This window comes from Protopterus annectens, chromosome 13.part0, assembly GCF_019279795.1.
Source record: "Protopterus annectens isolate FY-2018-M chromosome 13.part0, PAN1.0, whole genome shotgun sequence".
NCBI classification, from domain to species: Eukaryota; Metazoa; Chordata; order Ceratodontiformes; family Protopteridae; genus Protopterus; species Protopterus annectens.
Genome location: NC_056747.1, coordinates 500,232,722 through 500,256,225, shown reverse-complemented (window position 1 = coordinate 500,256,225; position 23,504 = coordinate 500,232,722). Strand labels below are relative to the sequence as shown.

At 39.7% G+C, this 23,504-nt stretch overlaps 2 protein-coding genes across 2 annotated transcripts in view; both read left to right on the top strand.

Annotated features, from left to right (window-relative positions):
- LOC122787923 (dynein beta chain, flagellar outer arm-like) overlaps positions 1–23,504 on the top strand; it is a 5,188,001-nt gene that overhangs the window by 3,999,227 nt on the left and 1,165,270 nt on the right. The gene's annotated exons all lie outside the window — the stretch shown is intronic.
- On the top strand, positions 15,794–16,543 carry LOC122788387 (tubulin-specific chaperone C-like). The gene is given in 1 exon segment (XM_044055460.1): positions 15,794–16,543. A coding segment is annotated over 1 exon segment (750 nt).

The window sequence follows — 23,504 nt, the reverse complement described above, 5'->3', positions numbered from 1 at the left end:
TAGTAAACCTGTGCCAGCCTTTCCCGGTGTGTGTGTGTGTGTGTGTGTGTGTGTGTGTGTGTGTGTGTGTGTGTGTGTGTGTGTGTGTCTGTGTGTGTGTGCGTGTGTGTGTGTGTGTGTGTGTGTGTGTGTGTGTGTGTGTGTCATTTACTTGGGCAGGGACATGAAGCACTGGTTGGACAGAGAGGATGCTGGAGATCATGGCTTGACCACTCAGCTGGGATCTCAACTCTATAGCTGTGCCAGTGCGGAGTCTTATTGGGTATCTGGAGAAAGAGGGAGAAACCAGCCTCAGACTGCCTGTGGTCTCTGTCTGCTCTTAAGGCAAATTGTACCTTACTGTGTGTGTACTTGTCATCCTCCCAGTGTGTACATCCCCCCACTGTTGCCAGTGGTGAGGACTGAGGCTCCTTGATTATTGTGCCAGTGTTGGGGCATCACGTATTAATTGGTGGACAGTGGTGGGATATCCACATCACATATTAATTGGTTTGCAGTGGTGTGGCTATTGAATTCCTGTAGCCTGTAAACAGTAGTCACTAAGGAAGATGTTTGTACTCTCAATCAGCCACACATTGAACATTCAGAGTTTTATATCACAATTGCTTTATTATTTTTTTTTTGTCAGCCTAGTTAGTCAGGGAAGGCAGGCAAGGATGTCAGCAGAGGAGTATGGCAAGCTGACAAGGAGCCAATTGGCTGAGATGTGACATACTAAAGGACTGGTGCATGCCAACCTGACTGAAGCATAAATGATTGCAGCCGTGGTCACAGCTGCATCATGGACCAGCAATCCAGAGGACTTTCAGACTGGCCTTGGAGATGTACAACTCTCAAAAAATGGAGAGTTCAACCTTTCCACAGAGGACTTAAAAATCCATCTGGAGTTAAAGAGACTTGAACTAAAGGCCAAACGTTTGGAAATACAGTCAGCAGAGAGACTGTGGCAGGAGAAAAATTGGAATTAGAAGCAGCAGAGAGACTGAGATGTCTAGAAGCTGAAGAGAATGAGAGGCAGAGGCAACATGAGAAGGAGATGCTGACTCTTTGGCAGGGTCATGGAGGTAATAGGGAAGGGAATAACTGAACCCCAGAAGCAATAAAGGACAGTACATTTCTTCCACAATTTACAAAGGGGGATCATTTTGATAGTTTCATCATTATGTTTGAAAGGGTATGTAAACAGTATAATGGTGTCCAAGGGCTGTGGGTATGGTTCCTGACCCCCTTACTCCATGGTAAATCTGTAACTGCTATATCTAAATTGTCTGATACTGATTGCTTAAATTATAGTACTGTTAAAATGTGTTTGTTAGAATGTTTTAAGTCAACACCTGAAGCATATAGAAAAAAAAGTTTTGTGAGCATAGACACAAGGCAGATGAAAGTGTGTGTGAATGTATTGCTGAACTAAGCACTATTTTCATATGTGGGTATGTGGATATAAGGTCACTACATTTGAAGTGCTGGAAGACCTTTTTGTGAGGGAACAAGCCCTTAGCACTTTGCCTGAGGACATGAAATCTGGTTAGCAGATAGAGAATGTAACACAGCAGATGACTTGGGGTAAAAGGGAGACCTATATCTATCAAGCAGGACATCAATGCACAGGAAAGTAATATCCAGTGCCGATCATGGGTCTAAGGGAACCCATGGTAGGCAGCCTAGTCTGCCCCAACAGAGTCCACCAGTAGCAGGGGAAGACACTAGTCCAGGTACACATCCAGGGCCAAGGGTTAAATGCTTTAAATGCAACCTGTGGGGCCATGTAGCATATAGATGTCCACAGAGGCAAGGTGGGGAACAAAATGTGGGAGGGCCAGTAAGTGGGAATGACAAAATGCCAGCAGTAAGTTGTCTTGAGACAACAAGGCTACCAAACTACCACAAGATGTTATATCCTATTTTAGTAGCTGGAAAAGAGTCCACTGCTAAGAGATACACAGCCTCTGACCTAACCATTGTGAAGCCTGCAATGGTTATGGAAGAGCACTGCTTGCTTGGGCAGCCTACTCCAGTCAGATCTTTACGAGGGACCCCATTCCAAATACCTTTGGCTAGGGTACACCTTGACTGGGAGGGTGGAAATGGAAGCCAGCAAGTAGGTGTATTTAGGGATATCCATGCAGATGTCCTGATAGGGAATGATTTTTATAATTATAATGAAGTACCTTGTGTGCATGCAGTTACACACTTTCAAGCCTGGAGACAAGCATGTGAGCCTGGTAGTAAATAAACACAAAAAGGATCCAAATAGGTGCAAGTGCAAACGCCAAGAAAATCAAAAGGTGCTGGAACACAGGACAAATTTAAATTTGTCCTGTGTTCCAGCACGTTTTGATTTTCTTGGCGTTTGCACTTGCACCTATTTGGATCCTTTTTGTGTTTATTTACTGGTTTTTGTGTTTCGTATTCAACATGTGAGCCTGGTAGCCCGGGGGGGGGGGGCAGACAAACTGCACACTCGCAGCCGGGAGTGGTGAGATGGTTACTTCAGGGAGGGAGCTACCCTGTAGCAGTGAGACTGAAGGTGAGCCACAGCTGCTTGTGGGTACTGATGTTCCCTTGGACAGAGTGACTGCAAGGGCAGAAGTGAGTAGTAGTACCCAGGCTTGCAGTGAGGCACTGCTGTCAGAGGATACCAGACTTTCTGTGGAAGGGGAGCTGGGAAGGGTTACCAAGAGATAATTGAGACAAGCTCAGCTCTCAGACCCTACATTACAAGGCCTGTGAGAGGTAGCTAGTGAGGCACCTGATTTTCAAGGGAAGGGGGAAACATTATACTGGGACAAAGGGTTACTGTATGGACAGTAGACCCCTGAGGGAGGGCTAGTAGGTGAGAGAATACAGCAGTTGGTACTGCCCACAGCTTACCATCTGGCACTTCTAGCCATAGCCCATGATATTCCCTTTGCAGGTCATATGGGCATAAAGCATACAAAGAGGTGTATTATGCAGAACTTTTGCTGGCCTGGGAATTCCAGAGATGTAACAGGGTACTGCAGGACCTGTGAGCAGTGACAAAAGGCAGGCAAGGCAGGAGACAAGGTGAAAGCTCCTTTGATGCCTTTGCCTGTGATTGAGGAGCCATTTCAGAGGGTAGCTATGGATATTGCAAGGCCTCTGATTACCCCAAGCTCCACAGGGAAGAAGTATATCCTAGTGGTAGTGGATTATGCTACCAAATACCCTAAGACAGTGGCATCTTCTCCATTGAGACAGAAAAGGTGTCAAATGCCTTGTTAGAGATATTCAGCAGGATAGTTTTCCCAAAAGAAATACTGACTGACAGAGGTGCCGATTTCATGTCAGACCTGCTGGCTTGTCTGTGGAAGCACTGTGGGGTGAAGCACCTAAAGACCACCCCCCTATCATCCCCAAACTAATGGTTTGGTTGAGAGGTTAAACTCTACACTCAAGACCATGCTACAGGCATTTGTAGACCAGTTTAAGAGGGAGAGGGAGTTTGCTTACAGAGAGGTGCCCCAGGAATCCACACGTTTTTCACCCTTTGAGTTGCTGTATGGGCATAGAGTGAGGGAACCTCAAGGTTTGATTCCTGATGAGTGGGAGGGTGAGTGTGAATCCCACAAGGAGTCCGTTATGGCATATGTGCTAAACCTTAGGGCAAGGCTCAGGGAACTCATGGGCTTGGCCCAGGAGAAAATGGCAGAAGTTCAACAGCAGAAAAAGGTCTGGTATGACAGGAATGCTCGAGCTAAGGAGTATGCTGTAGGGTAGCAAGTAATGGTTCTCATTCCTGTCAGACAGAACAAGCTGCAGGCAGCTTGGGAGGGACCCTTCATGGTGGTAAGGAAGGTCAATGATGTTAACTGTATGGTAGAATTGCTAGGCAGGAGGCAGGGACACAAACTGTACGATGTTAACATGACAAAACCTTAACGTGACAGGGAGGCCCTTGTGCTAAGTATTTGCAGTAGGAGGCAGGAAGAGTCTGAGGAGGATCTATGGCTACAAGGAGACAACCAAGAAAATTCCAAATTACTATGGTGGAGCCTAGAGTTGCAGGCATATGATAGGACAGGGCAGCACTGTACTGGTGTCAGCAATGCCAAGGCAGCTGAAAAATCAAGACTGGGTATGTGATAGGTATTTCCAGATAGACTCATTCCTGTAAAACAATGTTTCTCAAGGGTCACTTGAAACCTAGCTGGAGTGTTGTGGGGGGGGGGGGAGAGAAATGTCAGAAAAGGAAATATTGCCAGCCCAGCTAACTGGAATTTTGTAAATAGTTATATGTCATTTGTGAATAGCAACATGATTCATATGCCTGTGTTACAAATGTATTAGAAGTATTGTATAGATGTGTGCTAAAGATATATTTTATATAGTATTGTAATTGTTTAGCTGTATGTATTTTAAGAGGATATTAACTTGCAAAATGTAATAATAGTTCAGATTGTTACTTTACAGCTAGGCCATAAACAAGAGACGTTATTTTTCAGTTTCAGTTAATAGGATACAGGATGTCTATAGGGGACTCCCTGTGTTGCCTTAAAAGAGAGATAATTGCTAGGCTTGAGATGTAGAAGTGTTTTATTGTTTTAGGACTTCGAGAGGGGTCTATATTAGAACACTGAACATTTGAAATGTTGAGTGTTCTAATATCGACCCGTTTTCAGCAAACGCTGAAAATATCGAAGAAACAGGACACCAAATTCTTTCCTAGGGAAAAAATTTGGTTGTCTGTTTCTGTTGCTTCAGTATTTTCAGCTCTCTGGTGGAAAGTTACGGGTCAGGTTCAGGTAAGTGTGTGATTGTGTGGATGTGTGGGTTAGGGCTGGTTAGGTGAATTAGGGTTAGGGCATGGGTCAGGTAAGTGTGCGATTGTGTGGACGTGTGGGTTAGGGCGAGTTAGGTGAGTTAGGGTGCGGGTGAGGTGACTGTGCGATAGTGATGGACCTTAAGGTTAGGGTTTGGGTTAAGGTAAATGGATAGTTAGTGGTGTATGTATAGTTTAGTGTAGGGTTGAGTGTAAGAGTTTAGGCGTATGTGTGTGGATTGCTGTTTGTTTGGTGTGCTTATGTTATGTGTATGTGATTTGGAACAGCAAATTTTTTCCCTAGGAAAAAATTTGCTGTTCCGAATGCTCGATGTTTTGTATTTTCGATTGCTAGGGTTCGATATTAGAACACTCAACATTTTGACTGTACGGTGTTCTAATATAGACCTTTCGAGAGAGAGAGAGACAGAGAGACAGAGACAGAGAGAAAGAGAGAGACCTGGAAACATCCACTTCTGCTTTCTGTTCAGTTATTACGTTAACTAAGGTAATATAATTTCCCTTAGTTACAGTTAGGAATATAGTGAAGTATAGCTTAGATGTTTTCTTTATTTATTTGACACTGTCCTGCAATGTTGTTTTAAATACTTCCTGTGATTTTGTACTCTGGAGTTACTGTGATGATTTACTGAGTATTTTCTTGTTCTTTTGTTATTTATTATTAAATATATTTAAACTATCTTTGTGGCAGATATTTTGTGAGACATATTTAAGATCTGAGAGTACTTGCATATGTATTTGGTGACACTGTGGGCCACTTCTAATAGCCTTGCTCTTGGTCAAACTACCATTTGGATTAATAGTAACATTACACAGTAAGATTGGACACCTTTTGCTAAGGGCCTTAAAGTTGCTGATAAAGAGTTGGCTGTTGGCAGTGATAACTACCTTATAGTCTGGGCAGAAGGGGGTATAGCTAGTAAACCTGTACAGCCTTTTACAGGTGTGTGTGTGTGTGTGTGTGTGTGTGTGTGTGTGTGTGTGTATAAATCAAACCTCAAAGTGTGTGTGTGTGTGTGTGTGTGTGTGTGTGTGTGTGTGTGTGTGTGTGTGTGTGTGTGTCAGCTACTGGTGCAGAGACATGAAGCACTGGTTGGACAGAGAGGGTGCTGGATATCTTAGCTTGGCCACTCAGCTGAGATCTCAACTCATTTAATGTCAAATATTATTGCTGGGTTAGCTTGCATGGCATCACTTTTTGTCACCTAACTTTAGTTCCCAATTCATCCCTGGTTTGGCACCTATGTCTCTGATGCAAACAGGTAACATGTAAATGGTTCATCTCCTAGGCCCATTCCTACACTTATCAAGGGTATCAGATCTCGTCAGAGATTTGGGATGCATGGCTAGGCTTAAAAAGGCCCTTGTGGTCATTAGCCTAGTAAACACCTATGAACCTATGAATTTTATAGCTGTGCCAGTGGGGAGTCTTGTTGAGGATCTGGAGAAAGAGGGAGGAAACCAGCCCCAGACTGACTGTGGTCTCTTTGTGCTCTTAAGGGAAATTGCACTTTACTGTGTGTACTTGTCATCCTCCCAGTGTATACATCCCCCCACAGTTACCATTGGAGAAGACGGAGGCTCCTTGATTACTGGGTCAGTGTTGGGGTGTCACAAGGACCCACAGTCAGTGCCCATAGCCATGCCATTTTCTTGGAAGAAGTATTGGCTCTCAAAAAAGATATAGTTATTATGTAACACTAAGTCCAGTAAATCTACATATAAATTAATCTTGTCCTGGGGCAAGTCACTATTATTATTGAGGAATCCCATAAACCATTGGACCCCTATTGAATGCGGTATTACCGTGAATAAATCATTCACATTAATTGTCAAGAACACAAGACCATCATCATATATTAAGTTATTACATTTAGTCAGAAAGTCCCATACTGATTATGCTAGGGATTACAGAGAGTTGATATGTAAGCACAATGTATCTATCAAGAAGTATGAGAAACTCCTAGAAGAAGCACTAGAGGTTCTCTGAGTAGTGATACAGTTACCAGTGGCAAAAGGAAAAGGAAATTAATTTCAGACCAGGATGTACTGACCTTGACATAGAAATGCATATACAAAGATATTACCAATATTACATTCAAGTAATCAACTGAGCAGAAATCATCAATGAGGAAAAATGCAGCCTTAGTTTTCTTTCATGGAAGAAAATAAGAAGTGTTCATAGCTCAGTATTCAAAGCTGAAAGAGTCATGCATTCCATTCAGATGAGAAGGCAAACATTTGAAAGTTGACTTAATTCACATCTGGACGATAATAAACTACAAAGATGGAGCTAAAGATCAAATGTTTTGGTCAGGTATATGAACTGATATGGAGCAAGTAGTACAAAGCTGTGTCACCTGTAATGCACATCATACCAATATTAGTAAAGAACAGATGCTAGTGGCCTGGCTGCCAGGCTGTGTGTGGAACACAGTGGGTGCATGGTTATTTCCATTCAAAGAAGCTGTGCATGTCATATGTGTAACTACTATTCCAAGTTTCCTAAAATAAACTAACAAACATAGCAAGGGTGAGCGTAAATAGTGCATTGGAGACTTTGTTCTCCAGCAGGGGGTATCTAATATTTCCATATATGACAGTGGCCTACAGGAAGTAAATCAAATATTTAAATGATTTGTGCATAAGTGATAATCCAGACATATGATGTCTATCCCACTCTTTCTTTAGCCCATTGGTGAAGCAGAGAAAAGAATCCAAGCAGGGAAACATCTAATTAACAAAAAATAAAGCAGAATCAAAAGTTCTAATGATGATCTTGCCAGTGCCATGGCATAGAGTGATAAAACTATGCCTCGTGGCCTGTTACCATCTCGGGTGTCTGAGGTGCTGAAAGGGAAAGGTGGGTGTTCCCATCCTGGGGTGGAAGGGGAAATGGCATGTGCACGGGGCTAATTTCTTGATGGGGACCAGGAAAATAACAGTGAAGGTACTAATGATGGTGAGTGGGGCATTCTGCTGATGTCAGCCCCTTGTGGAAGTGAGGGGTGAAATTGCATGTCCCACTGTTGGGAATATTACTGGATATATACGGGGGGAGCAAATAGTATTAATAAAAAAAAAAAACTCCCTGGCAGCAGTATGACATTGCAGCAGGAGGATCCTTCATCTCCTTACTGGTCCTAGAAAAAGTCTGGGAATAGAGAATGATTTGTAATAGAATCAGTGGGGCAAAGTTCTTGTAATCTAACAGAAACAATGTTTTCTTGACTTTAAACATGGATTAATTGTTATAGAACATGTAATGATACAATGAATAAAGCTTTTTAAATTAAAAATACCTTGATTATCAATGTTTTATTTACTGAATATTGGAACTGAATAAAAAACAGTGCATTTAGTTTACAAGAGTTTTAAGACTTTTACTATATTGGCTTTCTTGCTACTATGAAGTGTATTAATTTATGTTTAGTAACCAGAATGATTTATTGGACACTTTACATGGCTGACCCTTAAATGTATTCACTACTAGGAGATATGCATCCAGGACCCCAGAGAGAGTTTCAGGACTTGCCTATCAATCTTTAGCATTCACTTGTAGTATGAGAATAAAAAAATGGCAACCTTAGTTTAATCACTCATCCAAAAGATTAAACTGGACTGCAGCACCCGGTCATGTATAGCTCTCAACCAATTAGGGACAAATCTCAAACGAATCGAGGACAAATACAGAAATAATCACCTATAAACACATTTAAGGTATTAGCACTATTAACTTGAGACACGAAAAGAATAAGAGAATGAGGATTAATATACATTTTCTCAAGTAAAAGAAGTCTACAGCTCTAATTATTGAAGTTATTTATTAAGTGAACTCAGCACCTTTTCTCCAAAACTCAGCAGTTTTAGGAGGGATTAAGAGGGACAGAGCTAAAATTTGAGTCAAAATCAGGGGCAGGTAAGAGGTACTTTAGCTCATGACAAGTCCGTAGCTGAGTAGACCAGTTGCTTTGTGCTGGGAAGTATTTAGATTCCTTCTGATCTCCAAGCTTCAGAGGTAAAAATTAAAAACTGTTTTCTATTTTTGCCACAGACACTACAGTTTTCCTCCTTTAAGCTCCCTGGTGTGAGATATGTTTAATATGTTCTGTACAGTACCTTAAATTTTCATTTTAATTGATAAATGTTGTTGTCTTGGCTACTGTTCGCATATGATGTAAAACAAATCACATCTATTTCAGAATCTGCAAAATATTATCTGCAATAGCCATGATAGATGCAGAAGTGAAAAAAACAGGTTTTGGCATGATGGCTAATTTGGTTGTAGATTAGGCAGTTTAATATTAATAGTTAAACTGCATAATCTGCAGTAAGATTAAAGCCTAATTACATTATGCAAGTTATTTGCTCATTCCGTTTAATGACCTTTATGTAAACAAGGTGTGAAAATAATTACCAGCTTCTGAGGCTGATATTGATTAAGTAAATGATCATGGGATTTTGTGGGCACTCTACAAATACTGTCAGTTTAGAATGGCTCACAGTCCATCGTCATCTCTTTGAGATTTGCATAATTTCTACTTTTGCGACTTGGCACTTATATACTGTTAAAGTGAATGAAGTGTTGTCCAGCCTAAATCACCACTGGAATTATGATATACACACAGTATTTATTTTTGTACTCTCAGAAAAGAAACGTTCACAAAACTGGAGGCACTTTTCATGACACATGTCATGACTGATGTTGAAATATTGGTCTAGTAGAAGTAATCTTGTCTGTCACAGAGCATAGGACTGTTTACAACTTGACATCTATATAAACATTTTCTCTGCAGGAACTGTAGATTTGCACATTATTTTTGATGTAATTGATGCTTTTTATCAAACATGTAGTCTCTTCACTTTATGGAAGTTATGAAAGGATATCCGCAGCCCCCTTCATCAACAGCTTTTGTTGATGTTTGGTAAAGGAATAATATACATATGGAAGGACTCTTTCATATTTGTTTTGTTACAGCCCCAAAAGCAGGGCATATCAGATGTCAAAGTAGAAAACTGAAAAGTGTACTGATACATGAAAGTTCCTTCATGAATAACACAGGACCTCTTTGAATGAGAAGTCATTTTAACCCTCCCCCCGACACACACACACACGCGCACACACACACACACACACACACACACACACACACACACACACACACACACACACACACTGTAGAAGAATTGATGTGTAGAGCTTACACACTTTCATATTTTGTACATTAATGGCACAAACTGGAGAAATGACTCCGCTGAGTTTACCGTGTAAAGGACTTTAAGGATGAAATAAGCATACTTGAGGAAGTGACATTATTGTAGTATTCCAAATTAATTTGTTAAATTGTATTCAGCCAGTGTAATAGCTTAAAAGTAGCCACTGTGGTGATTAAAAATAGAGCATTGATGTGAAGTCATTTGCAGTCACACTATCAGCCTCTTTGTTATTGAAAAGCCATTTGAAATATTGCAAAGTAATTTTAATCATGCATGTCTCCAGGGTCTACAGTGTTTGGTATTATAATTATAAATGTAAAATGACATTAGGCAATTAGCTTCACATTAATTAGCAGCAAAGAAACATTTATCTAAATTGCTGAAACAGTAGCTAGAACACAGCTCTGAAGATATAAAGTACCCTTGGTACACATACCATTGAAATTAATTGACATCAAGCTAATTAGTTATGCAGTTTGTCAGCTTCAATTTTTTTGTTGAGTTGCATCATGTTGCTAGACTCAAGCTTTGGATACATGAATGGAAACAAACAGGCCTCTTAATGTACTTTTATTCTCAGGGTTGCTATCAAACAGTGAATGGACTAGAAAGGATTGCATTCTCCCCTGCTTTTCACTAAATGCCTGAGAGTACATTATAATGGAAGTGCAGCACTCACATGCCTAATGTAGCAGAGCCGGAGTTTCATCTTTTTGTATTGCCTCTGGCACAGATCTGTGCTTTTGTAAACTGCTGCGGCAAATTTGGAAATTATACATCTGAGTGGTCTCCTTAGGCAAAATCTACCAGATTGTTTGATAAAATCAGTTGTGGCAGTCTAGGTCACATTACCCAACTTGCTTTTGCAGAAAGACATCCTACTATAGACCATTCTTTGTCATACCTCAGAAAGCGAATAGTAATAGGCTATGTAATAAGTGATAATTTGAAAAAAAAAGCGTAAATCAACTGCATGCAAGTGTTTTTTTTAAGAATGGAAACCAGAAGCTTGCATTATAGGTTCAGAACCTGAATACGTACTTCTGTGTGTGATCGTGTGTGTGTGTGTGTGTGTGTGTGTGTGTGTGTGTGTGTGTGTGTGTGTGTGTGTGTGTGTGTGCCTGTGTTTCTGTGTGTGTTTATGTTTTGTTCCTGCTAGTCTGTGATCCTGAAACATAATTTATTTCTGACAATAAATCATATTTTTCTGCCTCAACATTAAATTTCTGAAATCACTACAAAACTGAATGTCTGACTGTCACATTAGTGAGAGACAAAGATGGTCCCCAGGATTTAATAAACTCCGTGTAGACACCATGTAGAATCTACATGGAATGTATCCTTGAACATGGCCACGGTTCCCCCTCAGTAGCAAGTCATGCATATTAATGATGCCACACTGCTGAGGAAGAGCATAGGAACAGGGATATTGAATCAGTGTAGAGAAATGTGTAGAGGCTACCTGTGCTTGTGGATGCCTGGTCAGATGTTATGTACAGGGTGTAGCTCCCTGTTATGCACCCCACCACTGTTAACATGCTGTGAAGTGTGTTAAATGTGTAATATGTAAGTTATATGGTTATATATTGTTGTAATTGTTTTTCTGCATGTTTGCTTTTCATGGTGTGGAACTCAGCAATGCCAAGCAGCACTTACATATAAACAGCTAACACCTGCTACACATGTAAAAATAAAAACCGTATGTAATCCATTATCATAATTAATTGTTATTTTTCCATTGTATTTTTTTTTGTAAGTGTCATTTGTGTGCGAGGCGCAGAGTGCCGCAGAGCCAAGCACCACTTATACATACATAGCCGACACCTTCCAGACATCTAAAAACAGAAACTAGATGTAATGAATTTGTGTATGCATGTTTGAGTGGCACAGTGCTCAGCAATGCTAACAGGTAGCCTAGTAATATATGTGAAGGTATACTAAGTTGCATAATATCCATGTAGCTAAATGGGTAGAGTTATGGCCTTATGTGCAGTAGGTCCTGGGATAAAGTCCATAGCAGGCTGAACTTGCTTGTAATTTAATTTTAATTTAATGAATTTAATGTGCAATTTGTCTTTAATTTAATAGCAACATTTTGAAATATGGCATTGCTGCACTATGCAAAGCTGTGCTCAACCATACCAAGCACTGCATAAACATGCTAATGGCTACTAACGTGTGTGCAGTGATGACCTTTGCTAAAAGAACAGTTGTGTGAGTTTTCATGCTGCTGAGCTCTACTTAGCTGGTTTGCATGCTGCCAAGCGATGCAGCACTTTTTTGAATGTTGCTCAATAATGTGTTAGGGTTAGAAAACAGCCTATATTAAGCACGATAGGCAGGAATTCTGCACCATTCATTGGAGTTCAATCAACTGTTGATATGGCAGGCAGTGCAGGTAAAGGTGCGTGTTTTCAGGTGCAGAAGTGGCGTATTCAGGATTTCAGGGTTATATTTGGGATCCTGGTAAAAAACACATGAACCTAGGCTGCTGCAGGGCAGTTTCCAGGGCTTGGAGTGTAAGGTGGAGGCCAGAGACTGTTTGGCCAGGGAATTCACCAGTGTACTGGTATTCCCCACACTGGTGAGCAATGTCATCACCATTATGATCACCAAAAGAGGAGAAAGAGGGAAACCTTGGACACCTGGGTCCAAGAAGCTACAGCAGGGAATGCCCCACAAATATGTAAGTATTTTTTCCTCAGTTTTACCAATATGCAAGTAAATGTCTGCAAAACCAGTATGCATAATGGTGTGCTTCTCTCCCAACAGCTGCAGCTGAGAGGGCTTGCAATGTCGAGTCCCATGCCAGGCACCTGGCCAGGTTGCACTGTGAGTGTGGTAAGTGCTAATTGTAGTAAATTAGCAAGAAAGAGTAAAGCATTTACTGCAGTAAAGTATACACAAGACAAACTGTAGTGCAATAAAAGGGAATGTATAACAACAGTGCAATAAATGGGCAATTAGAGCTGTAGTGCAATAAATGAACAATAACAACTGTAGTGAAATATACAATAAACATTACCAGTAACAGTAAGCAAAATGGTGTACATCAAGATTGTGTTGTCATAACCATTGCAGTAGAGCTGTATGCATTGATTGTATATGGTAAGGTTCCTACAGTCAAGTGTAACACTGTCATAGCTGGAGAATGCAAAACTAATGGCATGCAAACTGTATTGCTTAACTCATAATACTGTCCAAGGCTGTTTCCAGGCCAATAATGGTCACATAATGCTCCCTCTTCCTCCTATTTCAGGTAATAAAGGTATATGGGTGAGGTAGCCCACTCCATGGGTAGATATTGTGTGTGGACTTCAAAGATATGTCAAAGCAATACCAATAAAATGTGTTCACCAGCATTGATGATTCTAAAATAAAGCGGTATTAATATATGCAGTATGGTTGTATTCCATGCATGTGTGTTCTACAGTCACTGCAGTCAGTTATAACACTGTAATAGTTTTAGAATGCAAGAAGAATGTCCTGTCAGTTGCATTGCTCATCTGATAATATGGTTCCAGGGTATCTGTAGGCCAGTATCAGTCACTTAGTAGTCAGTAGTGACTAAGTATCACTGTCTGTTAAATGCCTTATACACACTACATTTTTCCACACACAGTCCTGGGTTCAAATCAACTGGTGTGTAGCACTACATTTTCAGTATCAGTCCCATAATGCTCACATTTTCTCTCTCCCCAGGAACAAAAAGTATATGGGTGAGGTAGCCCATATTTTGAAAAGCTATTGTGAATAGATTTCACAGAATGTTAAAATCAATAGCAAGAAAGTGTTCAACAATGTGAAGGCTGCCAGTCCAGCCAGCTGGAATTTTGTAAATAATTCTATGTCATTGTGAATAGTAATATGATTTGTATGCTTGTCTTACAAATGTAAGAAAACTATATGTTGTGTATATTAAGCTACTGGTGCAGAAGAGTGTGTTGAACTGTATGTTCTGTACTGAGCTTCAAGAGTGTAACCACAGTGTACCCTGCTGGAAAAGAGCAGAAATGTGAATAAACTATATGCCTATGCAAATGTATGTTTTGATGGTAAAGGCTGGAACATACACAGAGTTAACTTGCAAACCCTCAAGAAAAGCAAAGAGTTTTACAATGGTGTTTATCTCAGCTAAGAGACAGTATGTCTAGAGCTAGGAGGTTTTTCTATTGTCTGGAAACAGAAATAATTACAGGTTTCAAAGGTAAAAATATGTAATGGTTTTGCGACTTCCAATTCCAGGCAAATTTCTGAAAAATAAGTATTTTTGATACAGAGGTGACAAAGAATGACATAATCTGAGATAACCCAGCAGAAATGTTTGATAGTAACTTAAGAACTATCTCAGAGAGTTAGTCTGGGTATTTTGTATTTGTCTTTGGATTTGACAATATCCTCTCATCAGCACTTGTCTGGCTCTGTAAGTAAGACTTAGATTACAGTGATTTCTCTTAGAGATAAGAATATAGTAAGATCAGTCTAGATATTTTCTGTATTTATGTGAGACTTTTCTGCAATGTTGTTTTAAAATATTTCCTGTGATTCAGATCTCTGTTGTCACAGTATTGAGTTATTGAGTATTGTCTTGTGCTTTTATTATTTAAACTCTTTAATTGTGACTGGTTTGTTTAGAGATATTTAACCTCTTAGAGTACTTGCATATGTATTTGGTGACACTGTAGAGGCCACTCTTAAATAGCCTTGCTGTGGTCACACTTACCATGTGGATAATAGTAACATTACACAGTAGAATTGGTCACCCTTTATAAGGGCCTTATAGTAGCTGATGAGGGTGGTTGGTGGCAGCTGGTACTACTTTATATTCTGGGCAGAAGGGGGCATAGCTAGTGAACCTGTGCCAGCCTTCCCCACGAGTGTCTGTGTGTTTATATATAGATCAAATCTCAAATTGTGTGTGTATCGGCTACTTGGGCAGGGGCACCAAGCACTGGTTGGACAGAGAGGGTGCTGGAGGTTTTGGCTTGACCAATGGGCTGAGATCTTAACCCTATAGCTGCGCCAGTGAGAGTCCTACTGGGGATCTGGATAAAGAGAGAGAAGCCAGCCCCAGACTGACTGTGATCTCTGTGTGCTCTTAACTCATTAACCCCGAGTACCTGCTCATGGTGCCTCTGTGCTTAACACCGAGTGCACCATGAGAAGATAGGAATTGCATTATGTTAACCCTGAGCGCCTTCTCCCAGCATGGTTAACTTTGTAGTCTGATAGTAACTCCAATGTTGAAAATTAAGTTGAAAAAGTAACTGAACTCTGTCAGTTACCTTGTCAGCTTAATTTTCAGCATAGAGATACATGGTGGTTATATTTGAGTTTTTGGAGAAAAGCGGCTTGCAAGTCACTCTGTACTTTCTTGTCATAGCAAGCCGATTTTTTATACAAGCAAACCGTTCTGTCCAATCACAGTCCACTTAACTCCTCCACCCCCCTGACCTAAAATCCTTTATGTGCTTATAATATATAATACGCGCATACAGTAAAGTTACTTTAATATGTTGTCTTCATGTCAGCTGCGAAGTAAAAGTCCACTGAAGGTGACCGAGACAAGTAATATCTATGCTGTATTAATACAAATTCCAGTATGTTTTGTAAGTAGCTGACATTTGATAATGCTATGAACTTGTGTTTTTAGGTAGCAGTGTTGAAAAGCATTTTTCATACACAAATCTGCTTCTGTGTTAGCCGAAGCTGTAAAAGTAATGTAGTGTGTGTGTATGTGTCTTGTTGCAGCATTCAAAGGCCGATCTCCGTATGCATTTTGAAACTATGACCATTAAACTTCAGCAGTTACAAATGTTTTTGAATGATAGTGTTATGTTTTTACCTTGTTACGATTTATGACAGGCCCAAGACGCCTTACAAAAGCTGCAAGATGCAATGATTGAGAAAAGAAATGAGCTGATACCCAAGGAAAAGTTTGCCTTCAAAGTGCATAAGAAAGAGGTTTTTGTCCCAAAAGAGAAGTCAGTACTGGACTGTATAGATGGACTAAAAGACAAGGCAACAGCACCTGCTGTGTCTGTTTGTGGATTTTCTAATGTAGCCTCCCAAAATCTGATAAAATTCTCAGACGATGTAAATACTAAAGATGTCCTTCTCAGCAACTTGTCAGATTGCACAGTGAAGCTGTTTGGTGTCCCAAGTACACTTCATATTAAAAACGTCATAAATTCTAAAATATTATGTGGTCCCATGTCCACGTCTGTATTTGTGGATGAATGTAACGATTGCATTTTTGCACCTGCTTGCCAGCAACTCCGAACCGACTGTACCAAGGACACATCTGTGTATTTGCACATAACAAGCAGAGCAATTATAGAGGACATTCGGTTTGCATCTTATAGCTGGTGGTATGAAGGACAGAAGAAAGACTTTGAAACTGCTGGCTTACAAAGAAACACAAATAACTGGAACTGTGTGGATGATTTCAACTGGCTTTCACTAGAGGTACACTCGCCTAACTGGAGTGTCATCCCTGATGAGGAAAGGATAAAGGCATGAGATTTGTAGTCTTCGTGCTATCGGGAACATTCCAGGCATTGCTCTTTTTGAGGGCTGGATTGGCAGTGTTTGCAGTGAATGGTACAGATGCTTTGGTGAAGCTCGGACCTTTGTAGCACTTTTGAAACATGGGGTGTGACTTAGATGTTGAATATGCCACCGTTTTAGTTTAAACGTAAACTGTTTGTTGCTGCTGTGTTAGTCATATTTATATTAGGTACACCTCTTCGCCACTGTAATTGTATAAAGTGATAGTAATGCGCTGTAATAAATAAAGGAAAGCACTTGTATTGGGCATACTGGCTGACATTTGTTTTTGCTTTATGCATTAGAATAATGTAGTTTGAATGATGTATAAGTTTGCCATTTATTACCTGGAATTAGACTTTGAAAGACTAGATGCTGCAATTTATAGCTATGCACAGCTGTATTTCCTTCTGAAAAAGGCAGATAACTTACAATACAAAACAACGATGGTGTTCGGCAGCAGGAAAGTATTTTGATCCTGAAACGGAAGCTTATTACTATGTTTGAAAATGGTGCATGGAGTGTCAAGAATGCCAGTAGATTTAATGGGTGGTGGGACAACAAGGACTACATCCAGTTAAATGGCAATCTACCTATGTTGCCATCTGTGCATCTAAAACCAATCAGCAGCAATGAGGATTTCCTTTGTAGGTAGAGAAATATTCTAGAAAAATGTTTTATAAACAGATTTATTTTAATTGTATAATTTAGATGAGAAATGGCTGCAGTAATAAGTAGAAATGCTCTTGCAGCTTCAAGACAGATATACACTGAATTGTTTTCCAACTAATAAACTGACCATACACAAGTTTAGGGTACACACATTTAATGTTTTAGTCTGTTGGTTAAAGTAAATTTCTCCTGGTGGTATTTGACATAACAGGAACATTGAGATTATATCCCTTTCATTCCATTCCATTAGGGAAAATGTGGCTATTTTTATTTAAAACATAATTTGGCTGCTTTTATTTTAAAACATGGTATTGTTCATTTTTGTGTAACAGAAACATAAATAGGATCAGACAGAATGAAAATATTTCCAAATTATGGGTGGAATTTGATGTCATGTTTGACAGAATTGTAATTGAAAAGATAAAGGTAATATTGGGACCAAATCGATTAATTGTTTTAAGGCTACATGTAGCACAGTCTGAAGATAATGTTATAGACCAAACTGGTCCACAAGCATGAAGTATTTTGGCCATACATTGCATTTGTACAATGGAGAAATTGCAGGATACACTTTGCACATATAAAGAATTTAGTCTGCATTTGAAACTGGTAGAACAGACACATTACAAATCTTGCTTGGAACAGCTGGATAATGAGTTTTAAGGACCTCAGTGGCTCAAGGAGAATGAAAATGTTCCAGGCTGTGCTGCCTCAAATGAAAGTCACACAGAGCAAGAAGTATTCCGGTATTAAATGTATTAACAATGTGATATTAGCACTCGTCTGGACAGATGTGTAAGGGAATGTGAAATAAGATACATTTGGTACATGACAAGTCGGCATGTTGCAGGCCATGTTCAGCCTGAATGGGAAAAGGGATTTAGGCCATGCTCAACATGGGTATATCGTAAAAGATAGAGGCTGTACCGGCTCAGGTTAAATAAAAGAGACTACATTTTCCAAAGATAGAATTAGAAAGTCACAGGCCCACCATGGGATTCTAATGTTTTACCAGGGTAAGAGGTATGATAATACTACAGATCATAATGGTTCAAACACGAGTGCTATTTGGACATGTATGGTGCAGGTACAGACTTCAGTAGGTGCTTAGCAGAGCTAGAATTATGTGGTAAGATTGTGACTGGTTAGGTGCATGACAGAATTTAAAACCATGCTTGCCAAAAGTACCATGAACGTTGCAGATAATGCTTGGGTAGGCAATTCATATAGCTTAGGCCTTTATCACATGCATATTGAAAATGCTATAGGTCATGCTGTCCTAGGTGAATTAAAGCCATTCAATCACACACTTGATGCAGGTAGAATGACATTGTTTTAGATTATATTTGATCCAGATGATTCAAGAATTTTAAGGCAATTTTCACAAACTTAGACTACAAATTTTACATGCTCTGTTTGTAAAGATGGATAAGAAAAAAACTGCTAGGGTATGTTTCCCACAGGTAGACTGAAAATATCAAACACAATTTTTACTGCAGATGAGAGAGGGAATTTACGGCTATTTTAGCAAATATAAACTTAATAAGTTGCAGGCTATGTTTCACTCAGAAATAAAGAGAGAGAATTGTCTTACCAGACTTTTCAAAATGAAACTGGAATGATACAGTCCATGCTTAATTCAGAAAAAAATGGTAAGAAAGAATTCTGGGCAATGCTTAGGGAACATGATAATGCTACAGTGCAGGATAGACACAGATGGATGAAGGATCATTAGACATGACACACAAAATGAACCCTGACTGTGGCCCAGGCTAACGGGGTTTGATTAGGAGCCCTGGCACTGAAGGACAGGTATTGGGGAAGAGTGAAGGGATGTGAACTGATTGCCTCTGCTGGGGGTTGATGGGATTTATGTGCACCCACAGGCACACAGGGTAGTGCAATCTCTCTTATGGAGACTGGAGAGTCTACTTCTCGTCTTATAGGGGAGGGACATGGATGCTTGAAGGAGATACCATTGTGGAAGTGAGGAGATACCCTTTGTTGGCCGCCTATGGTACACTGCCTCCTCATTGCCTTGCTGACTGCATGTGAGGATAGGGACAGGGAGAAAAAAAAATGCTCAAACAACCCATGATGGCTGCCTGGATGATCACCCAATGACCCTTTCAGCTGGCTGTTATTCTATGATGGGAACAAATGAGTTTACTGACCAAGACAGGATCTATTGGTAGCAGGTAGCAGGGTCAAAAAATCACCAAAAAAGTTACAGTCCATTCTTAAACCACTTATCTTTACATGATTATATCATGCTTTGTGCAGATAAAGTAAAATGCTACAGTTAGTACTTGGCCTAGAAGTTGATCACTATATAGGATAAAGATGACAAACATGCTTAACAAGTCACACCAGTGTCTGTAGGCTTTATAGAAGCTGAAAGCCTTATATGAAATGCTTCACCATTGCTGTTTAGAAAAAAAAGCTTAGCAAAGTATTCATGAACTTGATGCAGCCATAGTAAGTGGCACTATTACCCACAAAGTTGAAAGTTACTGTTTGTTTTTGTAAATCTTCAGGGAGCATCAAATTTGTGTGTAGAGTAAGGAGAAAATAAACTAAAACAGAGCATTTAAACTGTGTATAAGAACATCAGTTGATGGTAGAGAATATTTTTTTCTTGGTAAAGGCTAACAGATGGTTTTGATTCAGATTATATTAACGATATCCATAACATGAAAAGTAAACTAAACTGGAATCTCTTATCCAAATATCTGATGAAAGGATTAGAAGGTTATACATTTCTATTTTAGAAGTACATGAAGGAAGGCAAGCTCAGGGTAAACTATATAAAATGATCTTCAGGAGTGGGGAGATAAACATGTTCAGGTAGACTGAATGCTGGCATGTCACCCATAAATTCTCCAGAGTGTTCCATGGGCAACTTTGCAAATGGAGCATGATATGACATAATCTCAGTTAATGATGAGAAGGTGCAGCCCTCTAAAAGCACGGGGTCTTTCCTGTTTGCATTGTGACTTGCAGGAAATAATTTAAATGTGATGAGTTGTATTTTAGAAATGTGAACAGCTACATCTCAGTTGTTATGATGCATTGTTATGATGCATTGCTTATCAAGTACATTTCTGTTAATAAAGCAGAAGTGTAAATAAGTTAACAGGTTAAGCAGATATCAACCTTAGTAGTCCAGAAGTGGTCATAGCTGGAAGATAAAGATATTTGCTGATCTGTATACAAAAAAGAGAGATGATCCTTCTTTTATGTCTTTCATGCTAGATGAAAAGGATAAAGTAGCAAAAGAAGGTTTGTTGTAAGAGGCAGCTATTTGCTTGATAGAGCCTGTTCAGTCTGAGTCATAGGTAAAGAGGATAAGTAATGATCAGAGGGCATATTGGTTTATGACAAAATGGTATCACTGAAATGAAGTAGCCATTTTAAAACAAAACAACCCATTAATGGATATTATCCATAACTGCAAACGTAATATAAACTTTCTTGGAAAGAACAGATAAAACACAATTGGATGAAAGGTGTAGTTTAATCTGTTTAGGAAGGTACTATTAATAGAAGAATGTTCTGGAAATGGGGTCACAACAGACTAAGTCATTAGGGGAGAACTGTGGCGTGTAGAATCAAGGACACAATTAATTGAGAACAAAACCCCAAAATCAGGGACAATTTTTAAATATTACATCAATTCACTAAGAAAATTAATAAAACAAGTTTTGCATCAGCAAGCATTTTATGAGGAAGAAGAAATACAAAATTCTAATGTTTGGCATTACTAACTGATTTCAGTTCTCAGTGATTTACCAGGATATCAACATTGTTATGGGGAAGGGCAAAAATATTAGACAAAACTTGGAACATTCTGCAAAATCAGGGACATTTGAGAGCTGTTGGACAGGAGCAATCTACAGAAAACATATAAGCTGTATGGTAAGTTGAATTATTATGCATGCGAGGGCTATGTTGGATGGAGGCTCTGCTTTATTGTTGCTATCTCGGTATCCTTCCTGTTTTGTACAATTTCTACTCTAACATATCTGATGGCACCTGTATTTTGTCAAGCAGTCCATTCAAAGGAACCAGGTCAGGCAATAGGATGGTGCAGACAGCAAAGCAGATATAAATCATTATGTTCTGTTTATAACATCAAGGGAATGATAACAGGATAGTGCCAAAATAACTGTTAATTTAACTATAAATGCTGATGTGACTGCTATCTTTTCATGCATTTAAAGTATAATAATGTAGAGGTTGTACCATATGTTCATTTGCAGTTATACATGTTTGAGGGTGACTATCACTGTTTGGGAACAGTAGCTGCCATGTTAGGTTACCTGGTAATAAGGCATTGTCTTGAAGGGAATGGAAGCAGGCTTGGGGACAGTCATGGCTGCTGACTTCAAATCAAAGGGGGGGGGGGGCTGCAGGAGACAGATGAATGGGTCATAATCAAACCATCTACACCAGTATGTTATTACTTATTTTACACTAATTGCGGCATTGATCAACCAAATATTTGGGACAATATTTCTGCTAGACAGGGGTCCAGGGAAGTAAATATTGTAGGAAGAAATAGCCAGGGAATAGTTATGGCTAGGTTTGTACAGGCCCTAGGGCCAGTAGCCTAGTATCAACCTGTGAACCTATGCCTTTGTCACTTATGTGTCTAATTCTAATTAGATGGATGGTTCAGTGAAATAAAAGTTATTTTTATTTTGGACAAATTCTTACATGGATCAACCAGATAGTTTAGATATTTCTGACTTTGTGTGCCTGATTCTAATCAGCGGGATGGTCAGTGAGATAAATGTTATTACATGTACACTAATTATGGCACGGAGGAACCATATATTTTGGACAATATTCATGGCTTTGTCTGTCATGTGTAGAATTTAGGTGAGAGGAAGGGCTCAATAATATATGTGTCATACTACTTTTATTAATTTACTCTGGTCTTTCTCTAACATATGGCAATGACTTAGTGTTACATTACACCTGCACCAGAAATGTAATGAATGTCTCTACTCAACAGGTAATGTGCAGCAATTGTCACCTTTGTCTGAGCATGATGAACCTTGCAGTAATGAAATGCAAGTCATTATCACATTATTAATTGACAATGTGTACATTTACAATATAACACTGAGTCATTATCACTTGTCAGGAAAAACCCACAGCAGCTGTCACTGCTATTCACATTACTAGCTGTCATTATCACATTTTTGAATGCACATGCCAGATTTTGGTTTCTGTCATTGAGGAGTCATGCAGATGTCTCCTCCAATTTCTTTCTTTTCTTTTTTCCCATTATTTTTATTGTAAGATACAGATAAAGGTATCCATTGTGGTTATATGTTTCATATTTTTTGTGAATGACTCTCCTGTCACTCTCCCTCCCTTCAGGTAAAGTAAATGTATTTAGGTCAGGGTAAGAGTCATTAGGTTAGTTCCCCCTTTGATTCCTTATGTCCATTGCTGAAAGGACACATGGAAATGGAAAACGCAGAGGTAAGTAAGACTTCTGACATTGAAGTAAATCATGAGACAGTGCTGGTATCAGCAGTCGGAGAGGGTAGTCAGCACTGGTATGGGACACTTCAGGTGCCCTGCAGTGCCATTGAATCCCATACCTGTCCATGTTTCATTAGTAGAGTGGCAGTCCTGAGCCTGCTTTTTTTTCTTTACATGTGCCCGTTCTGTATCCCCTTGTCAGTATCCAATCATGCGGTATTTTGGCTAGAGCAAGAATGTTTTTGTTTACCACGATTTGTACCCTTAGTCACTTTAATAGTCAGTTAGGGTTTTCCAGGTTGGTAAGTATGGTAGGGAAAGATGTCATCAGCTATCACAGTTTGTTTATGATTCAGGTCATGAATTGTATTATATAAGGATAATCACAAGGCTTTCTTTAGTTATGTTAGGAACCTGGGTGGTAATTCCCAGATATGCTCAGAATTGGTCCAAAATGACAAAAAATACACTGAACCCACAGACATTGCCAACATCCTAGCTGACAGGTTCAGCGCAAACTCCCCCCCCTCCCCACCAAAGGGGCAAATATCTATCCCAGCAGAGTGCTGCCCCCCTGACATCTCAGATGCTCAGGTAAGAGCCGCCCTCTCCAAAGCAAAAAACACAGCATCAATGGGACCAGACGGTGTCCCGGGCTGCATCCTACATGAACTCCAAGAAGAGCTAAACCCAAACATAAAACTACTGTTCAATCTCAGCTTTACTACAGGATATGTGCCAAAGAGTGGCGTACAGCAACAGT